Source organism: Schistocerca piceifrons, chromosome 3, assembly GCF_021461385.2.
Source record: "Schistocerca piceifrons isolate TAMUIC-IGC-003096 chromosome 3, iqSchPice1.1, whole genome shotgun sequence".
Taxonomy (NCBI): Eukaryota; Metazoa; Arthropoda; class Insecta; order Orthoptera; family Acrididae; genus Schistocerca; species Schistocerca piceifrons.
Window position 1 is genome coordinate 607,231,003 of NC_060140.1, and position 18,914 is coordinate 607,249,916.

Consider the following 18,914-nt stretch of genomic DNA (forward strand, 5'->3'; position numbering starts at 1 on the left):
ATTGGTAGGACATATTCTGAGGCATCAAGGTATCACAAATATAGTATTGGAGGGCAGCGCGGAGGGTAAAAATCGTAGAGGGAGACCAAGAGATGAATACACTAAACAGATTCAGAAGAATGTAGGTTGTAGTAAGTACTGGGAGACGAAGAAGCTTGCACAGGATAGAGTAGCATGGAGAGCTGCATCAAACCAGTCTCTGGACTGAAGACCACAACAACAACCAGTTAAATTATGTAACTTCTGTTTCGAAACATGTGTGATATGTAATGTTGGTTTTTAACTGCTTATTTGACTACCGTAAACATGGTTCTGGGTTGAAACCGGTCGGTAAATAAATTGCTTTAAAGTTAGCATCTGTCTTACGCATTTCCTACAGTATATCTATGCTGATACCTGCCTAGACAATATGTTTAAAACTATTTTTCCTTTCGTGGGTGATGTAACGTTGTTGAGGTCAATCCGATGAGTGTGTTCAGGTCAGCAACTTTATTAACGCCAGTTGAGAGGAGAAGACAATGCGGTGGCACCAGGTTGTACTGTATTCCTCGTGCCACCTGACGTGTTTCTCGTTACTACATCACCTTCTCCATATGTACTGCTTTTTTTCCCTTAAAAAGATCTGTGGCAGCGGCCAACGTGTACTGCATTTGGATGCCAAATTAATCGCACAATAGAGTTGACTTCTTATGCAGACTAAGTCATTTCTTGCGATAACCATGGGTAAACTAGGAAAGACAGCGTGACGGTAAATTATTATACACTTGTTCGAAAACGTTGGTTTCAACTCGTTACGCCACCATGTTAATTATATTTTCAGTGGTTTCCGAAAATATCCCTCAGCGGGTGTCGGTCTCGTTCTTCGAACAATCCTCGCGCAGCCCATTTCAATACAAAGCCAACGCTCTGTCACTAATGGCACCACTCTTCACAGGAAGTTAATTTCTAACAAAAAATTGAAGAAAAGGAAGAGCAACGTGAAGAACAAACAGCGTAAAGATAGAAGCGTGCAGTCATCGTTGAAGACTACATACAACATTCATATCCTATCGTTTATTTCGACGTAGCTTTCCAACGTACACATGTGCCACAGAATACAAATCTGTAATGTAATTTCTGTAAATCGACCACGTGAATTGCAATCATGCAAGGGCAATGCTGTCATATCTCCATAACATCTTGTTTATCCTTTTTTTATATAATTTTTAGGGAGAAGAGAGTAATACGGATTGTAATAAGTTATACTAACAGATATGCGTTCTACCAAAACTACGGTTCGGTAGTTTTGGTACATTACATAAATGACGTAATAGATAGTACGATTATCGTTAGTATTGATAGAATTGGTGGGGAAAGAAACATACATGTGTAAGAGAGAAAATAGGAGACGACGCATTCTCTTTGTTTTTTCGTTTGTTTGGTTGTTTGTTTTGCACGTAACTAGAACCGCACATCATTCAGTGTTAGTCCATTGTGTATTTTATGTCCTTACGAAATGTAAACTGCAATTTATAAGGAAAAAAAATTTAGCTGGTCGCGTAACTTCTGCTCGTTTATGTAACCAAAGCAGTTACTTTTCATGCAACTACAGTTTACATGCATAACCATGGGTATATATATATATATATATATATATATATATATATATATATATATATATAAATCTTACTAGGACCAGAATTAACACGAATTTAGGAAAAAAATTGATGTAGAGTGTCAAGGCACCTGAAGATGAGCCCCAGGACTCGAAATGCATCATGCATTGAAATGAAATCACGATTGTGACCGAAGGCGGCTGTTCTTTATTTTACGAAATTAATACGTCACAGAAGGAACGCTGGCAGCTATGGATACAATCAAATAACAGAGTAACGATAAGGAAACTTTTTCAGTTGTGTAGTTTCATCAAAGTGCGGTACAATACTTTTCTCCCTTCTTGAAGACATGCGGCCTCTGTCAGTAGAAAGTGACAGCTTGGGGAGGGGGGTGGTTACGGGGGGGAGGGGTGGCGGGGGTGTGGGGGGCGGGGGAGGGTATCGACACTTTTTTTCCCACTTTATTTACTGCTGTGCGTTTTCTTTAAAACTTGTCTAGCTTGAAGGGGGAAACCAGATGGCGCTATGGTTGGCCCGCTAGATGGCGCTGCCACAGGTCAAACGGATATCAACTGCGTTTTTTTTAAATAGGAACCCCCCATTTTTATTACATATTCGTGTAGTACGTAAAGAAATAAGAATGTTTTTGTTGGATCACTTTTTTCGCTTTGTGATAGATGGCGCTGTAATAGTCACAAACATATGGTTCACGATTTTAGGCGAACGGTTGGTAACAGATGGGTTTTTTAAATTAAAATACAGAACGTAGGAACGTTTGAACATTTTATTTCGGTTGTTACAATGTGATACATATACCTATGTGAACTTATCATTTCTGAGAACGCATGCTGTTACAGCGTGATTACCTGTAAATACCACATTAATGCAATAAATGATCAAAATGATGTCCGTCAACCTCAATGCATTTGGCAATACGTGTAACGACATTCCTCACAACAGCGAGTAGTTCGCCTTCCGTAATGTTCGCACATGCATTGACAATGCGTTGACGCATGTAGTCAGGCGTTGTCGGTGGATCACGATAGCAAATATCCTTCAACTTCCCCAACAGAAAGAAATCCGGGGACGTCAGATCCGGTGAACGTGCGCGCCATGGTATGGTGTTTCGACGACCAATCCACCTGTCATGAAATATGCTATTCAATACAGCTTCAACCGCACGCGAGCTATGTGCCGGACATCCATCATGTTGGAAGTGCATCGTCATTCTGTCTTGCAGTGAAACATCTTGTAGTAACATCGGTAGAACATTACATAGGAAATCAGCATACATTGCACCATTTAGATTGCCATCGATAAAATGGGGGCCAATTACTCTTTCTTCCATAATTCCGCACCATACATTAACGCGCCAAGGTCGCTGATGTTCCACTTGTCGCAGCGATCGTGGATTTTCCGTTGCCCAATAGTGCATATTATGCCGGTTTACGTTACCGCTGTTGGTGAATGATGCTTCGTCGCTAAATAGAACCGCGCAAAAAATCTGTCATCGTCCCGTAATTTCTCTTGTGCCCAGAGGCAGAACTGTACACGACGTTCAAAGTCGTCGCCATGCAAATCCTGGTGCATAGAAATATGGTATGGGTGCAATCGATGTTGATGTAGCATTCTCAACACTGACATTTTTGAGATTCCCGATTCTCTGCTACTGATGTGCAGATTACCCACGACAGCAGTCAAAACTCCTACTTGGGCATCTTCATTTGTTGCTGGTCGTGGTTGACGTTTCACATGTGGCTGAACACTTCCTGTTTCCTTAAATAACGTAACTATCCGGCGAACGTTCCGGACACTTGGTTGATGTCGTCCAGGATACCGAGCAGCATACATACCACACGCCCGTTGGGCATTTTGATCACAATAGCCATACGTCAACACGATATGGACCTTTTCCGCAATTGGTAAACGGTCCATTTTAACACGGGTAATGTATCACGAAGCAAATACCGTCCGCACTGGTGGAATGTTACGTGTTTCAACGTACTTATACGTTTGTGACTATTACAGCGCCATCTATCACAAAGCGAAAAAAGTGGTCCAACTAAAACATTCATATTTCTTTACATACTACACGAATATGTAATAAAAATGGGGGTTCCTACTTTAAAAAACGCAGTTGGTATCCGTTTGACCTATGGCAGCCATCTAGCGGGCCAACCATAGCGCCATCTGGTTTCCCCGTTAAAGTTAGACGAGTTTCGTTCTTCGTAGTTTTTTCGTTTGATGCTTATTTCGTGAGATATTTGGCCCGTTCACCATCAATGGACCGCCATGCATTTGCAGTCCTCTTCAGACGATGCGGTTGCCCATAAGAAAGTAGCAACGCCATAAGACAATATCTATTGCAGAATGACCTGCAGAGGATTGATGAATATCGTAGGTGCTGTAAGCTGATGCTGAACGTAAATAAGTGCAAGCTGTGCGAAGTGACCGCGCGGTTAGAGGTGACATGTCACGGACTGCGCGGCCCCTCGCACCGGAGGTTCGAGTCCTCTCTCGGGTATGGGTGTTTGTGTTGTTCTTAGCATAAGTTAGTTTAAGTAATGTGTAAGTCTATGGACCGATCACCTCAACAGTTTGGTCCCCTAGGAATTCACACACATTTTTGAAATAGTGTAACATATTGTGCATACATACGAAAAGAAATCTACAGGTGTGCAACTGCACTGTTGATGAAATACTGCTGGAAACAGTATACACCGTAAAATATCGAGGAAGAACTATCCAGAGCGAGCTTAAGTGGAATGAACACATGAAACAAACAGAAGGAAAAGCAGATGTCAGACTGAGATTCTTAGGAAGAGTCTTAAGGAAATGTAACTCGTATACGGAGGAAGTAGCTTACAAGGCTGTAGTTCGACCGATTGTTCAGTATAGTTCATCAATCTGATTCCCTTACTGGGTAGGACTGATGGTGCTCAACAAACTCCAGTGGCAGACTTTATGCGAGGGACGTTGTGCATCACGGAGAGGTTTGCTATTGAAATTTTGAGAGAGCATTTTCCGGGAGAAGTCCAACAACCTACTACTTCCTCCTACATAAATACATCAGTATGTTGTAGTTTTTCAGTGTCAGTCGGTGTGTCCATAAACTCACTGGAAAGCTAACGATTGCATTGAACCTGAACTATATTAATTGTGTTTTATTAGTACTACCGGTTTCAGCCTTAAGCCATCATCTGGTACGAAAATCACTTAAAACATTTCAAGCGTCATGAATATTGAAACACAAAGCATCGAGAATTTTAATCACAAGAAACGCGTAATAAAAACCTCCTTCACAGCATTGATTCATATGAGATGACAACCACGAATACAAAGTGACTTGGTATACCAATGAATAAGTTTTTAATTGCGTGTTTTATGTGGATTAAAACGTTCAGTGGTTTGTGTTTCAATATCCCTTACAACAGAAATGTTTTAAGCGATTTCGTATCCGATGATGGCTTACGGCCGAAACCGGAAGTAGTAAGTAAATTGAGTTAATGCAGTTCAGTGTCATGAGTTTTTTGAAATATATATCGACTGTTGAAACTTGCCTGAAAAAGCCTATGATTGCATTGAAAGTGGCATTATGATAAATAGGCATAACATTGCTGTTATTTTGTAATCTGCGGTACTGGATACTCACATCGCACGTGACATATCGCTGACATTTACGCACGTACGGACGCTCGCGCACACACACACACACAGACACAGACACACACACACACACACACACACACACACACACGCGCGCGCGCGCGCGGCTAGGGGCGGGTGGTCCGGATTGGTGACGCAGGAAGCGGCGTCCGCGTGTGTGGCGGCCGGAACTGCGGCGGCGTCTCAAAGGCGGGGGCGGCGTCCACCCGGAACAGCCAAATGAGCAATTAGGGGCGAGCATATGCGCGGGGCGCGGCCCACCCCCACGTGGGCCGCCGGCGGGGGCAACTCTTTCTAAGCGGCTACTTCCGACAGTGGGAGCAGCAACTTAGTCTGTGTACAGGGAGTCATCCCATTTCACCAGAATGCGTGAACTGAGACTGAAACTTGGGGTACATTTTAACTGACACACAGAAACTAAAAGTGTACTTTCGCGCCATTTGCAAGTCGCCGGTTCATTTTGTTCCTGGTAGGGGTCTTCCAGGCGTAATAAGCTGGCTCGTTCACTTATCCCGTTATCTGCGGAACTCGACGAATATGCCAGAAATTTCAAATTGTCAACAGGATGGAGCACCACCTACAACAGAACGCATTTCTCCGAGGCATTGGAAATTTCGATTGAAATCTCTGCTTACACTATGGAAAAAATAAAACCGACGCATCACGGATGAATTATCCAAGTGGGACGAAATTCAGTTGATGTGATGTATATATAGAGGCAAACAAATGATTACGATTTCAGAAAATCAATAACGCTTGTTCCACCTCTGGTCCTTAGGCAAGCAGTTATTCGGCTTGGCATTGAGTGATAGAACTGTTGGATGTCCTCCTGAGGGATAGCGTGCTAAATTTTGTCCAATTGACGCGTTAGATCCTCAAAGTCCCGAGCTGGTTGATGGGCCTTGCCTACAATGCTCCAAACGTCCTCAATTTGTGAGGGATCCGGTGACCTATCAGGCAGTAGAGACTCTCGCCATATGCAGCCCGGCATTACCTTGCTCAAATATAAGGCCACGATGGCATTATAAGAAGGACAACACCACTGGGCGTAGAATATCGTCACGAACCGTTGTGCTTTAAGGGTACTGCAGATGACAACCAAAGGGGTCCTGCTATGAAATGAAATGGCTACCCAATCCATCACCCCTGGTTGTCGCGCAGTATTGCGAGCGACAGTCAGGTTGGTACCGGACTGCTGTCTGGGAAGTTTCTGACAGGTCTTCGCTGATCATCAGGGCTCAATTCGTAGCGGGATTCACCACTGAGGACAATTCTACTCCAGTCAGTGCGATTCCAGCCGAATTTGCCCTACACCACTGCAAACTGGTTTGCGTGTACAGAGGTTAATGGGGTCGGGGCATGGGGCGCCGTGAGCTCAGTCCCCTTTCTGTGAGCCGCATATTAATGGCCGTAGTGATCACTAAAGCACTAGCTGAGCGACGGATGCATGACACTGATGAATCGGGGGCTGTCAGTGCCTCTCGCACGATTGCCTGCTCCTCACGACCTGCCCTCTCTCTAAGTAGACTGCTTCCTTCTTGACGCTGTATTTGGCCGTGGCTCACCCATCCCTGCTAACATCGTCGAATATTGGCATCGCTCCTGTTCAAATGTCAAGCGATCCTCCGATTACTCCAACTGTCTTCTTTGAGCCCAACTACACTCCCTACACGTCCTCTTTCAAATTCTGAGAACTTCGGGGCGTAGATTAGATTAGAGATTAGATTAATTATTCATTCCATAGACCCATAATAGAGGGAATCCTGGGTGTGGAACATTTGAGATAAACACATTACAAAAATGTAATTATAAAAACTTGAGTTTCATTAATTTTAATGATCCTCAGTCAACAAACAGTAAACTTATGTACATGAATTAAATTTAAACTTCTAATATTTACAAGTTTAATACTTACATCTGCTTTCATTAAATCCATCATTCAGACATTTGCTAGTTTCTTGGCTATTACAACCAGGTATTGTCAAAAATTAAAATAAATTATTCATTTCTGTGATCCTCAGTTAAGAACAGTCAGATTATGTACAAGATTTAAAATTAAACTTCCACTATTTACAGACTTAAGACTTACATCTGATTTCCATACATCCATCATTCACACAGTAGGTGGCTGTTACAACCAAGTATTGTCAAAAATTAAAATATGATAAATTTTCATTAAAATGGTCTACTGCACTTGTTGAGAAACTCATGGATGGAATAGAAGGAATTGGCCACCAAAAATTCTTTTAAATTATGTTTAAATTGTGCCTTGTCTGAAACTAAACTCCTGATGGTTGGTGGTAACTTATTATAAATATGCGTTGCTGAATACTGCACTCCTTTCTGGGCAACAGTAAGTGATTTTAAATCTTTATGTATTCTGTTCTTATTCCTAGTATTGATCCTGTATACAAAGCAGTTAGTTGGAAAAAGAGACGTATTATTTACAACAAACTTCATTAAGGAATAAATATACTGAGAAGCTGTGGTTAATATGCCCAGTTCTTTGAATAGGTTTCTTAATGACGTTCTTGGATTTTCACTACTCATTGCTCTTATTATACGCTTCTGTACTCTAAACATTTTTTCTCTGTTTGTGGAGTTACCCCAAAATATGATACCATATGACATAATGGAGTGAAAATAAGCAAAATATGCCAGTTTTTTTACATTTATATCTCCTTTCGTTAGTATGTTGCTCCCAACTAAATTTATTATCAAGTTGTAATCCCAAGAATTTTACTCTCTCAACTTCTCCTATTTCCATGTCGTCATATTTTATACACATACTAGAAGGAAATCTCTTGGAAGTTCTGAACTGCGTATAGTGGGTCTTTTCAAAGTTTAATGACAGTGAATTGGCTGTGAACCACTTATTAATGTCAGTAAAAATTTGATTAGCTGCCCATTCTAAATTTATATTTGATTTACTATTTATTGCAATGTTTGTATTATCTGCAAACTTGGCATCTGGTAATGTAACAGATGACAGGTCATTAACATACACAAGAAACAGTAGTGGACCTAGTATGGAACCTTGGGGAACACCACACGTAATTTCTTCCCAGTCAGATGATGTCTGATTGCCTACTGCTGAAGTGTTACATAATGACACCCTTTGTTTTCTATTAGTAACATATGACTGAAACCACTTTGCAGCACTACCAGTGACGCCATAATATTTTAATTTACTTAAAAGAATGCTGTAATTCACACAGTCACTGTCCAATGGAGAATACCGAATGAAATTTGCAAAAACTTTATGCCCTGGTATCCATATATCTCCTATTCACTATCCCTGCCAGCTGCGAGGAGAAATTGCGCTGCAGCGTCACACTTTCATCCATGGACCACCAAAATTTACAATTTTGTATTTTTCTTCGATAGCTCTAATAAATATCAATTTGTAATCAATTTGCATAACCCCTTGGTGGTGCCTCGTTTCTTTCATTTTCTTGTTATATATTTTAATTCAGTGACGGAGAGTTTTGTACCTTGGAACATTTTTCAGACTTTCACCTCTAGCCTCAGAGAAATTTCACGTATTTACTTATTCCGTCTAGAAACAATAGCAATCGCTTTTTGTGTGATGCAACTTTTTTTTTGGAATTACAAAAAGATTTTCCTGAAAATAAAGGTTTTTTCCAAATGTGAAAAACTGGTTAGAGCTCATGTAACCAGTAACAAATATTTTATTCAAATTTAAAAATGTATCAGTCGAAAAAATCTTATCACTACTGTGTGTAAGAGTCTGTGTGTTATGTTATTACTCTACTACATACCAATAATCAGTAACTGAAATCTAATTAAGAAACCAATTACAAGCTAAAAATATTGTTAAATAGAAGCTATTGGCAACAAACACAAATTTCCATTTTGGAGACGGAGGAAATTGTTCATACATTAAAGAAACTCAGTTCTTTCCTAAATATCACGTTTTCCGTGGTAAAAAGGCCTTCTGTTTCAATTTACAAGATGGTGCACGACTGATGAAGTTTGGCTTGACCGTCCACACGTTATGTACCTAGTTTTAAAAATATACAGAATTCCACTCACCACAAAACTGTGTAACGCAAGATTAACAATGTCCTCAAAATGGCTTTAATTTTCTATACAGCACTTAAATATATACATGGTGTTCATTTTAACTAGACATTGAAATATCTCGAAAACTACACGTCGGATCAAAAAAATTATAAATTCAATTTGTTTACCTTGGAGGGGGATGTCTAACGATACCACACTCGACCCACCACCCCGCCCCGTGCGCGGGTGGCGGTGAGCAACTTCGAGATCTTTAATGGGAACCTCCGTTTTTTAGCTGCAGATCACGATTATACGGCAAAATCTACACACGTTTTGTCTCAAGCTCTTTTTTTCCGTTTCGCCATAGATGGCGCTGTAATCGGAGGAACAGAAATGGGTACACAATCTTAATTTACGACATCCATGCTTCGAGAGTAGGACAGGACAGTATTTCGCATCTTCTAATTGGAAATCCCATTCGCAAAGTATTCTTCCGACATGTCAAATATGGGACTACTCGACGCATCACTGTGGCCATGTGGCGAACTATGGCGTATCATAACAGGCAGTACACTCACTATCGTGCAGACGTGGAACAGATAGCGGTTCCAAATCCTACAACACTTGCGCAGCGTTTATTGCCTGCTCGCATACCTATTACTTGGAGAACATACGTGCAAGTGGCCGATGACTGTTGCAACGACAGAGGAAAAAATTGAAATGACCCTGATTTACGAAGAATATAGGAGAAATGTTGAGGCAGTTGTTGCCTTGTATGCCGAGTATTTTCCAGAGAAAGATCGCTCACGTTCGTTCTTTTACAAGGCTGTGAACGCCCTTATGTCTAATGGCAGCGTACAGACCGGCAAAAGGAAACCAAGCAAACGAGTTACAGGAGAAGTTAGTGAAATAGCTGCACTATAATCCACGGATAAGTGCGATTCCGGTATGTCTGTAGGTAGTATCGTCACAATACTGCATCGTCATAAGTATCATCCATATCACGTGAGACTGCATCAAGAAATCTTAACTTCTCCATCTTAAGTCTTTGAAGTATTAATTCAGAGATGTTGCTCCATTGCGATTTGTGACACAACAAAGTCGATACAATACGGTTGCATGTCCTCTGCTTAACACTGCCTGCTCACAATTGACTGCTCGACTGCACATCTGCTGTTTACAGTTGTTAGTTCAAGCTGCCACAGTAATCAGTCCGCAGATTTCGCTTATACGCCAGCAATAAAATGAATCTCGGAACTTTTTGGGCGAACAATGGACACTATTATGCCAACGATTGCTATGTGGACAGTATGGAACAAGCCGAATTTTTGTAGTTTGGTACGGTTTATTGCAACATTAACCAGTCTTCAAGCCACTGCAGGCTCATCATCAGATGGAGGTATTACAGACGTTATTTGGACCATGTGCGGTAAAACGCTAGGATATTTGTGATTCCACTGTTTCGTGGAACACATGACATGGCATTCCTATAATGCATTTTTGGCAGCTTTCAGAGACAGACAGACAGACAATATTTATTTGAATGAGGACTCCATCAGGAGTTGTGTGCACCAGAACCACCACGCCAGTACTAATAACAAAAGGAGGGTCAGTTATAAGTCCACAGGGCTTTAATATTAGCACTGATGATGGTCACACAGTGATTCAAATTGATTTGTAACAATAACAAACATTTCTACTTGAATGGCCAATGCTGACCTTCCTGTTTCACAGCGAAATGTCATATATGCCTCCAGCCAGCAGTCTTCATTACCGACATAGTATATGTTTCAGGCATGGTAAGAAATTTCTGAAGATCACATTCGGTAGGTCCCATGCCACATCTAATGCACGACTATTTCGTGCCCTTGAGGGCTACACCCATACTGATGTTGATGATGGATATCAGCTCTGAATTGAGTAGATTTGTCAATAACTTTTCTGGTACCAGTCACTATTTTCCTTTTACTTACATTTTAAACGACGCATTTCGGGAAATTTTTCCGACTTTAAGTTGCGTTTTGCTGCAGTAAAGTCAACAGAACAAAGCAGGACCTCACACGTCGAAAACATTACGAAAAAATGGCATAGTACATAAAGAGAAACACTGTAGAACATGGGAATCATTTCGTGAAACGCATCTTGTAAAATGTTACTAAAATGAAAATCGTGAATGCTAGTAGAAAAGTTATTCATAAACAAACGCACTGTTTTCGAAGTCACAGGCTTTCACAGTCAATTTCTAATGGATCAAATCAGTTCTGAATTGAATGGAAGTTTGACCATTTAATACCCGTAATGTGATGAAGCTCTCGAGGAGCTGTAGTTTCATGGTGTTGAAGTTCTCTGGGGTTCGTTAAATTTCTTCAGGGTGATGCGAGGAATGTTCCCTCGAAAAAGCCACAGATGATTTTCTCCCTCCATCTTTGTCCAATCGAACAGGCGCTCCGCTTCCAGCGGCATCACTGCCGACGAGACATGAAACTCCAACTCCACTACCTTTTAACTTCAAGACACAAAGTTGTCTGCCTGTGGGCATTGATTTAAATCAATGGGGAAAGTTGAAAATCTGTGCCAGATGAGGATTCGAACATGGGTCTCCTACTTACTATGCCAGATACGCTGACCACTGCGGCATCCGAACACAGCGGTCATCGCAACTACACGGATTACCTACCATAGCACGTCTCCTGTCAGACACAAACTATCCGCTTATCCACACTGCAGATACAGTGTTCCTTTCCCATTATCCTCATTACTCGCGACATTACGCTTATTTCCGTAAGAGTTCGAGCGTGGCGTGCGTCCGCACTGGAATTATCAAATGGTCGTACTCGCCTTAACTACATACGTGGTATCTGTTCTTTCAGACATGTGCGAAAGAACAGACACGATTTTAAAACTTCCTGGCAGATTAGACCTGTGAGCCTGACCGAGTCTCGAATAGGGACCTTTTCCTTTCGCGAGAAAATGCTCTATCGTCTGAGCTACTCAAGCGCGGCTCACGAACCGTCCTCACAGCTTTAATTCCACCAGTATCTCGTCCCGAGTTCGAGTCTCGATCCGGCTCACAGTTTTAATGTGCCAGGAAGTTTCATATCAGCCCGCACTCGGCTGCAGAGTGAAAATTTCATTATGGAGATACCATTTTGGTCCTGCAGCCACTGTGCATCAAGACAGACCGGGATTTAAACCTGGTTTCTTGCTTACTAGGCAGATGCACTGACCACCGCGCCATCTGGGCGGGAGGCACGCTAGGGTAGTCGTGCAGCTGTCTTGACCACTGTGTCTGAATGGCGCAGGGGTCAGCGCATCTGTCCAAAAGGTGTGATCACTCAGATCCCTGTCACATATGCCAAGGTCGCCCAGGAAGGTAGCACCTCTACACAGGGTCTTCCTGCTCCGTTGACGTCGTCTGATCAGGTAGATGCAACCGCTACTGAGATTCCTTCTGAGGTGCCACAGAAGCCAGATCCTGACCTGCCGAATCTTCGCAGCACGGTGACTGACAATGCTACCTAGATGGACGTTGATCCGGGAGTGGTACCTACTTCTGCTTTCCTTCAGACTGGTCCGGAGTCAGACGAAAGCCATCCGCAATCGAACTCTGAACGACATGTTCGAAAACAAGGATCGCCACGTAAGAGAAAGAAACGTAGCCGTACACCCCCTGATGAATCCATTCTACGGATGGTTCAAATGGTTCAAATGGTTCTGAGCACTATGGGACTTAACTACTGAGGTCATCAGTCCTCTAGAACTTAGAACTACTTAAACCTAACTAACCTAAGGACATCACACACATCCATGCCCGAGGCAGGATTCGAACCTGCGACCGTAGCGGTCACGCGGTTCCAAACTGACGCGCTTAGAACCGCACGGCCACACCGGCCGGCTCTACGGATGGATACCAGGGATGCAGACCCGAAGATGGACGACAAACCGCTGTTTGATGACCAAACGTCTGATGCGAACGACCCGCCACAGGCGACCACTGGCAACGAACACCCCTCCTTACTGGCGCCGTCACCCCCACAGGTCGACGTTGAAGAGAGCCTATCCGCTGAGCCGAAAACTACGTCTCCTCTCCACGTGGATGATGTGCACAGCCGATGCCCTACCGCAGTATCAGTCTCCTGGGCAGACGACGTGGAGATCGAAGGGACTGGGGTGGGTGGTGCTGATGATGGGGCGCCCCCATCGATCGCGCCCGCGCCCGCAAACTCTCCAGAATAGCAGCCTCTTCAGCGGACCGGCAAGATCGACGACCTCTCGCCCCTGAAGAAGGAGCCCCACCTGTGCCTGTGGGACTCCAACACCAGCATTATCGTGTCGCAACTATTAACCTCGCGACCATTCGTGCGCCCCACAAACTAGCGCTGCTCCACGATATGATTTATGATGCGGACATAGATATTGCGCTTTTTCATGAAGTGCATGTTGCCGATTTTTCACCACCACATGGCTTCACGGCGCATCTTTCTCCCGCTTCCGACACCGGTAGTGGTGTTGACATCATCTTACGAGAAGGTCTTCCTGCCGAAGATGTCCTAAACCTCCCCAACGGCAGAGGTGTGGCCCTTACTCTCTTTGGTGTATGCATTCGTCAATATTTATGCGCCGTCGGGCTCCAGCTACCGTCGTGAACACAATACCTTCTTCGCGAATGAAGTTACACCCCTTTTTATGGGACCACACGATGACTAGGTCATGGGTGGAGACTTCAACTGCACCCAGCGACCTCAGGGTCAATTGCCACGTTACTCACCATGCGCAGCTCTGGAAACCGTCGTCACGCGACTACAATTTGTCGACACGTGGAGACATGTTCACGGTGATCTTATGGGCTTTACGTACTACACTGTGCACTCCTCTAGCCGACTGGATCACATCTACATCTCGCGATCCCTAATTTAACACACTCGACAGGCTGAAATCTGGCCTGTTGCTTTCTCAGATCATGAGGCTTACTTCTGTGATGTTGTCACAAGACAGGCAGTATGGCACGGACGTGGCTTATGGAAACTGATCACGGCACTTCTTAATTCACCTGACTGTCGACTTCTAATAGAAGACACTTGGATCACATGTAATAGACGCCGTCCCACGTATCCGTCTACCATATCCTGGTGGATCCAGTGTGCAAAACCTGCTCTTCGAAAAACTTTGATCCGGTATGGCAAAGATGTTGTCGTCTGGAGGAAGAGCACTATGGACTTTTACTACAGGATCCAACGAGAATGCTTCACGATGCCAGCCTCCCCTGAGCTCCGGAAGTCCCTGTGTCGGACGCTTTCATGGAAGGAATTATTATTCCTGTGCATAAACCGCATGGTGGCAACAATATCAGTGATTATCGGCCCATCACCCTCCTTAACAGTGATATAAAAATCTTCACTCGCCTTATGGCGGCACGACTTAAAAACGTTGCCCGATATGTTGTGTCGCCAGACCAAGCATCTTTGGGAGGGGATAATAATATCCGCACGGCTTTATGCCGCTACAGGGACATGATCGCCGTTACCCAGGCACAACGCCTCTCTGGGGCACTTGCGTCTTTGGACTTTAGTCAAGATTTTGATAGGGTTGACCATTCGTTCCTTACGGTCGTCATCCACCATATGGGTTTCGAATCGCCGTTATCACGGTAGTGATGCGCCTTCTGCGGGATGCCTCATCCAGGATTATGTACAATGGCAGACTCACTCCTCCGATAACAATAGGTCGATCCGTGCGTCAAGGTTGCCCTCTATCAGTGATTTTGTACTGCTTTTCCTTGGAATCCTTGCTAAGTGGACTAAGACATCGTTTGGTAGGGTTGTCCATAGATCGCTACCGATTCTGTTGTACGGCCTATGCTGATGATGTAGTCATCTGTTTACGTAATGCCGACGATGTTCGAGCTGTTTTGACGTGGGTAGCGACTCATGGTGAGGCGTCGGGTAGCTCTTTAAACGTACGTAAGTCACAAATTATGTTAATTGGCACAGGACTTCCCGTGGAGTGCGTTACACCTCTCACCACCGTTGATACCATTCGCTGTTTGGGAATAGATTTTTTATCTGATCTCCGGCGTCCAGCCACCATCAACTGCCGACGCCTCCTTTTAATGATCAGAGCAGGTCTTATGGACCATCGCCTTCGATCTCTAGATATTCTCCAACGAGCTCGATATGTCAATATATATATCGCATCCCGAGTTCCCCACGTAGCACAAGTTCTACCTTTCCCGCTTACTGTGGCACGTCGCATGTTGGCGGCGATGGCATCTTTCGTCAGCTCTGGGCTGTTGTTCAAAGTTAACTGTGCAACCCTTACTCTTCCCCGTGAAGTGGTGGGATAGGTCTGTTTCACGTGCCGGATAGAGCTCGCGCCCTATTTGTCAGCTCCCAGATGACGGTATGGACACGTTGCCCAACGAGCCTCACTGGTCTCCTCCTGTCGGCATATACACCGGTCTCACTGTCAGCCCCTGTGATGATCTCGGATGTTCCAGACCAGTTCCATTATATAAGATAGTTCTTTCTTGAACTCAGTTATCTACACCTCACCTTACCAAGACAGCTTTTAGTCAAGACAAAGGCAGTATACAATGTCTTCCAATTAGGTCGTCCACCTAACCCGATTGAACAAAAGTTCCCCCAGGTTGACTGGCGTCATGTATGGCGCGCGGTGTTCGCCTGTTACCTTGACACGAATGTTCAATCTGTCTGGTACCTAACTGTCAATGGTAAGCAAATCAAGCAATCTCGCCTTCATCGTATCCACCTCGCCCAATCACCTCTATGTTCCACGTGTGTAGTGTCAGACAATGACAAACATCGGTTTGTTTGCGGGCCGGCGGCGGAGGTTTGGCAATTGATACGTCGTATTGTGGCTTTTCTAACGCGGGACATTCCGGATCGGATTACTCCCTTTTCATTATTATTTCCGGAACGTGACTATTTTCCTCGGACAAAGACCAATGCTGTGAATTGGATTCGCGGACATGCCGTTCACTACCTATTTGGACAATCTGTAGACTCTGTACTCGATTTTTGGACATACCTCAATGACCGTCATTATGTCGTTGTCCGTCACCTAAAATACAGACAATTTTTTCCCCATTCTTTTTAAACAATGCCCAGTGGCAGGTAATGTCATTAATTCATTTGTGTCTCGATTCATAGTGCCTGCAGGATCAACATGGCACCTGTTCTTTCGGACATGTAGTTTTAATTTTCTCAACACAATCCTGCTTTCGACGTCCTAGATCTGCAATTAGTCTGAAAGAATCACGTCGACAATGTAGCGTGCTGGAACACGGAAAGCTGGCCTTATCGCTCCGTCAGAGAGCCGGACGCTATCGCCGGGGTCGCAGCCGATCTCGCCGGCTGCCGGAGCAGAGCAGAGTCCCCGAGAGCAGTTTCCGCGCCATTTGCGCTGGCCGCCCAGTTGGGCTTCCGCGATTAATGGCCTCGGCCCGAAATACGGCGCTGGCCGCGTATTCGGCGCACAGGTGGGCGGCCGCCATCGCTCAGCTCGGGCCGAGCGTCGCGACGCAGACATAGACGCAGCGGCAGGGGGCAGACGCTATCGCCGCTCGCTGCTGCTGCTGCCGCTGCCGGGACATGTGAGATGCCTCGCGACGATAGGCATGCCGCGGCGCGGGCACAAAGCCGGCTTTCAGCGGCGCCAGGTAAAAATACGGGGCGCAGCCAGCCAGCTTCTGGGAAGTGATGGTAGTGCTGCCGGCTCGCCGGCCAACTACTCGTACTCGACTTGCTCCCGTGATTATTGAATTGTCTCCTCAAGCGTGAGGTCCACAGCCGTCTGGCAGCTTAACTGTCAGTCCGAAAATTGGTTGGCAGTAAATCTTCATCTGTAGCATGTTAGGCTCCTCATTTCCTCATTAATGTGGCAACGTGTCGAAAGCTTGATCATGGAGCTTTTGCAGTGGAGAACGCTGTGAGATGCGCATGAAGAGAGTCAGTGAGGTTCTGGAAGGTATGGACAGCGATATCGAGCCATCCCAACTCCAGTGTCGTGGCCAGCTGGGCTAGGATTCTCGGTTGAGGGTCCACGGTGTGTACAGCACAGACGAGATAGTCCCACAGCTTATCGATTGGATTTAAATCCGGAGAGTACGATGTCCAGGGAAATAAGGTCAACTCTTCCTGGTGCTCTTCGAACCATGCATGTATACTGCGGGCTGGGTGAAAAGTAGCATTTTGCTGCAGGTAGATGCCTTCTTGCAGAGGGAAAACAAGCTACGTGTTGGGGTGGAGATGGCCCCCAATGATAGATGCATACTTGAGCTGATTCACAGTGCCAGAACGACAATATCACCCAGGGAATGCCACAAGACATTCCTCAAACTAGAAATCTCCCTCCTCTGGCCTGGACCCTTCCGACTATTATTTCGGGATGTTTATTTTCGAGTGTTTTGTGCCTTATACCCAACAGCCACCTCTCTGGTGGAACATAAAACGGTATTCATCTGAAGAGGTCGCCTGTCGCCATTCAGCGGACAAATAGTTGCGATATTGGTGTGCTAATTTTAGCCTTCGTCGCTGATTAACGTCAGTCAGGATGGGTGCATGAACCAGCCACCTATTGCGGAGGCTCCTACGCAACAATGTTCACTGAACCGTTGAAGAGACACTGTTGGTACCCCCTTGGTCCATCTGGATGGTCACCTGATCAACAGTTACACGTCAGTTCGCCCATACACATCTCTACAGTTGTCTTTCATTCCTAGCCTGTGGTTTACCGCAGTTGCCTTGTCGCCGGTTTTGGATTGGGTCATATTGCCATGCACGGTATACTTTAACCACGGCGGTGTGCAACCAGTTTACAAACTTAGCCGTTTAGGAAATTCTTTGACCCTTGACTCGAACGCTAACGATAATATCCTTTTGGACATCAGATAAATTGCTCCATTTCTGCATTACGATAACGAATGCACTGTTTCTGCACCCCCTCCCCACCTATCCCCGTCCCCCGGCAAGCTTTATATATTCAAGTAAGGAAATAGGAGTAACCCATTGAATTGCAGACCCATATCACTGACCTTAGTTTGCAGTAGGATTTTGGAGCACATACTGTACTCAAACATTATGAATTACCTTGAGGAAAATGACTTATTGATACATAACCAACACGTATTCAGAAAATATTCCCATGAAGTAATGAGTGCTGTCGACAAGGGATCTCAAATCGATTCAATATTCGTAGATTTCCAGAAGGCTTTTGATATCGTTCCTCACAAGCGACTATTAATCAAGTTGCGTGCATATGGAGTATCGTCTCAGTTGTGTGACTGTATTCGTGATTTTCTCTCAGAGAGGACACAGTTCGTAGTGATGGACGGTAAATCATCGAGTAGAACAGAAGTGATATCTGGCGTTCCGCAAAGTAGTGTCATAGGCCCTCTGCTGTTCCTAATTTACATAAATGATCTAGGTCAGGGCTTCCCAACGTGTGGTCCGCGGACCCCGTAGGGGTCCACCGGCTCTTTCTAGGGGGTCCGCGGCCACGTTTCACCAAATCGTGTAAAGTAATGAGTAAAATTATTGAATAAAAATGTAAAAATCAGATTCATCACTATTTTTTTTTCGTGTGAAAAACATATGTACTTTTACTTCA

General features: G+C 44.5%; 1 protein-coding gene across 1 annotated transcript in view; it reads right to left on the reverse strand.

The window, feature by feature from the left end:
- The window catches only part of LOC124788889 (transcription factor SOX-9-like), a 119,546-nt gene extending 102,647 nt beyond the window's left edge, over positions 1-16,899 (reverse strand). Inside the window, exon 1 of the mRNA XM_047256171.1 lies at positions 16,815-16,899. Coding sequence (XP_047112127.1) covers positions 16,815-16,899 — 85 coding nt within the window. The remainder of the gene's footprint in view (positions 1-16,814) is intronic.
- Between the last annotated feature and the right edge of the window lie 2,015 nt (positions 16,900-18,914).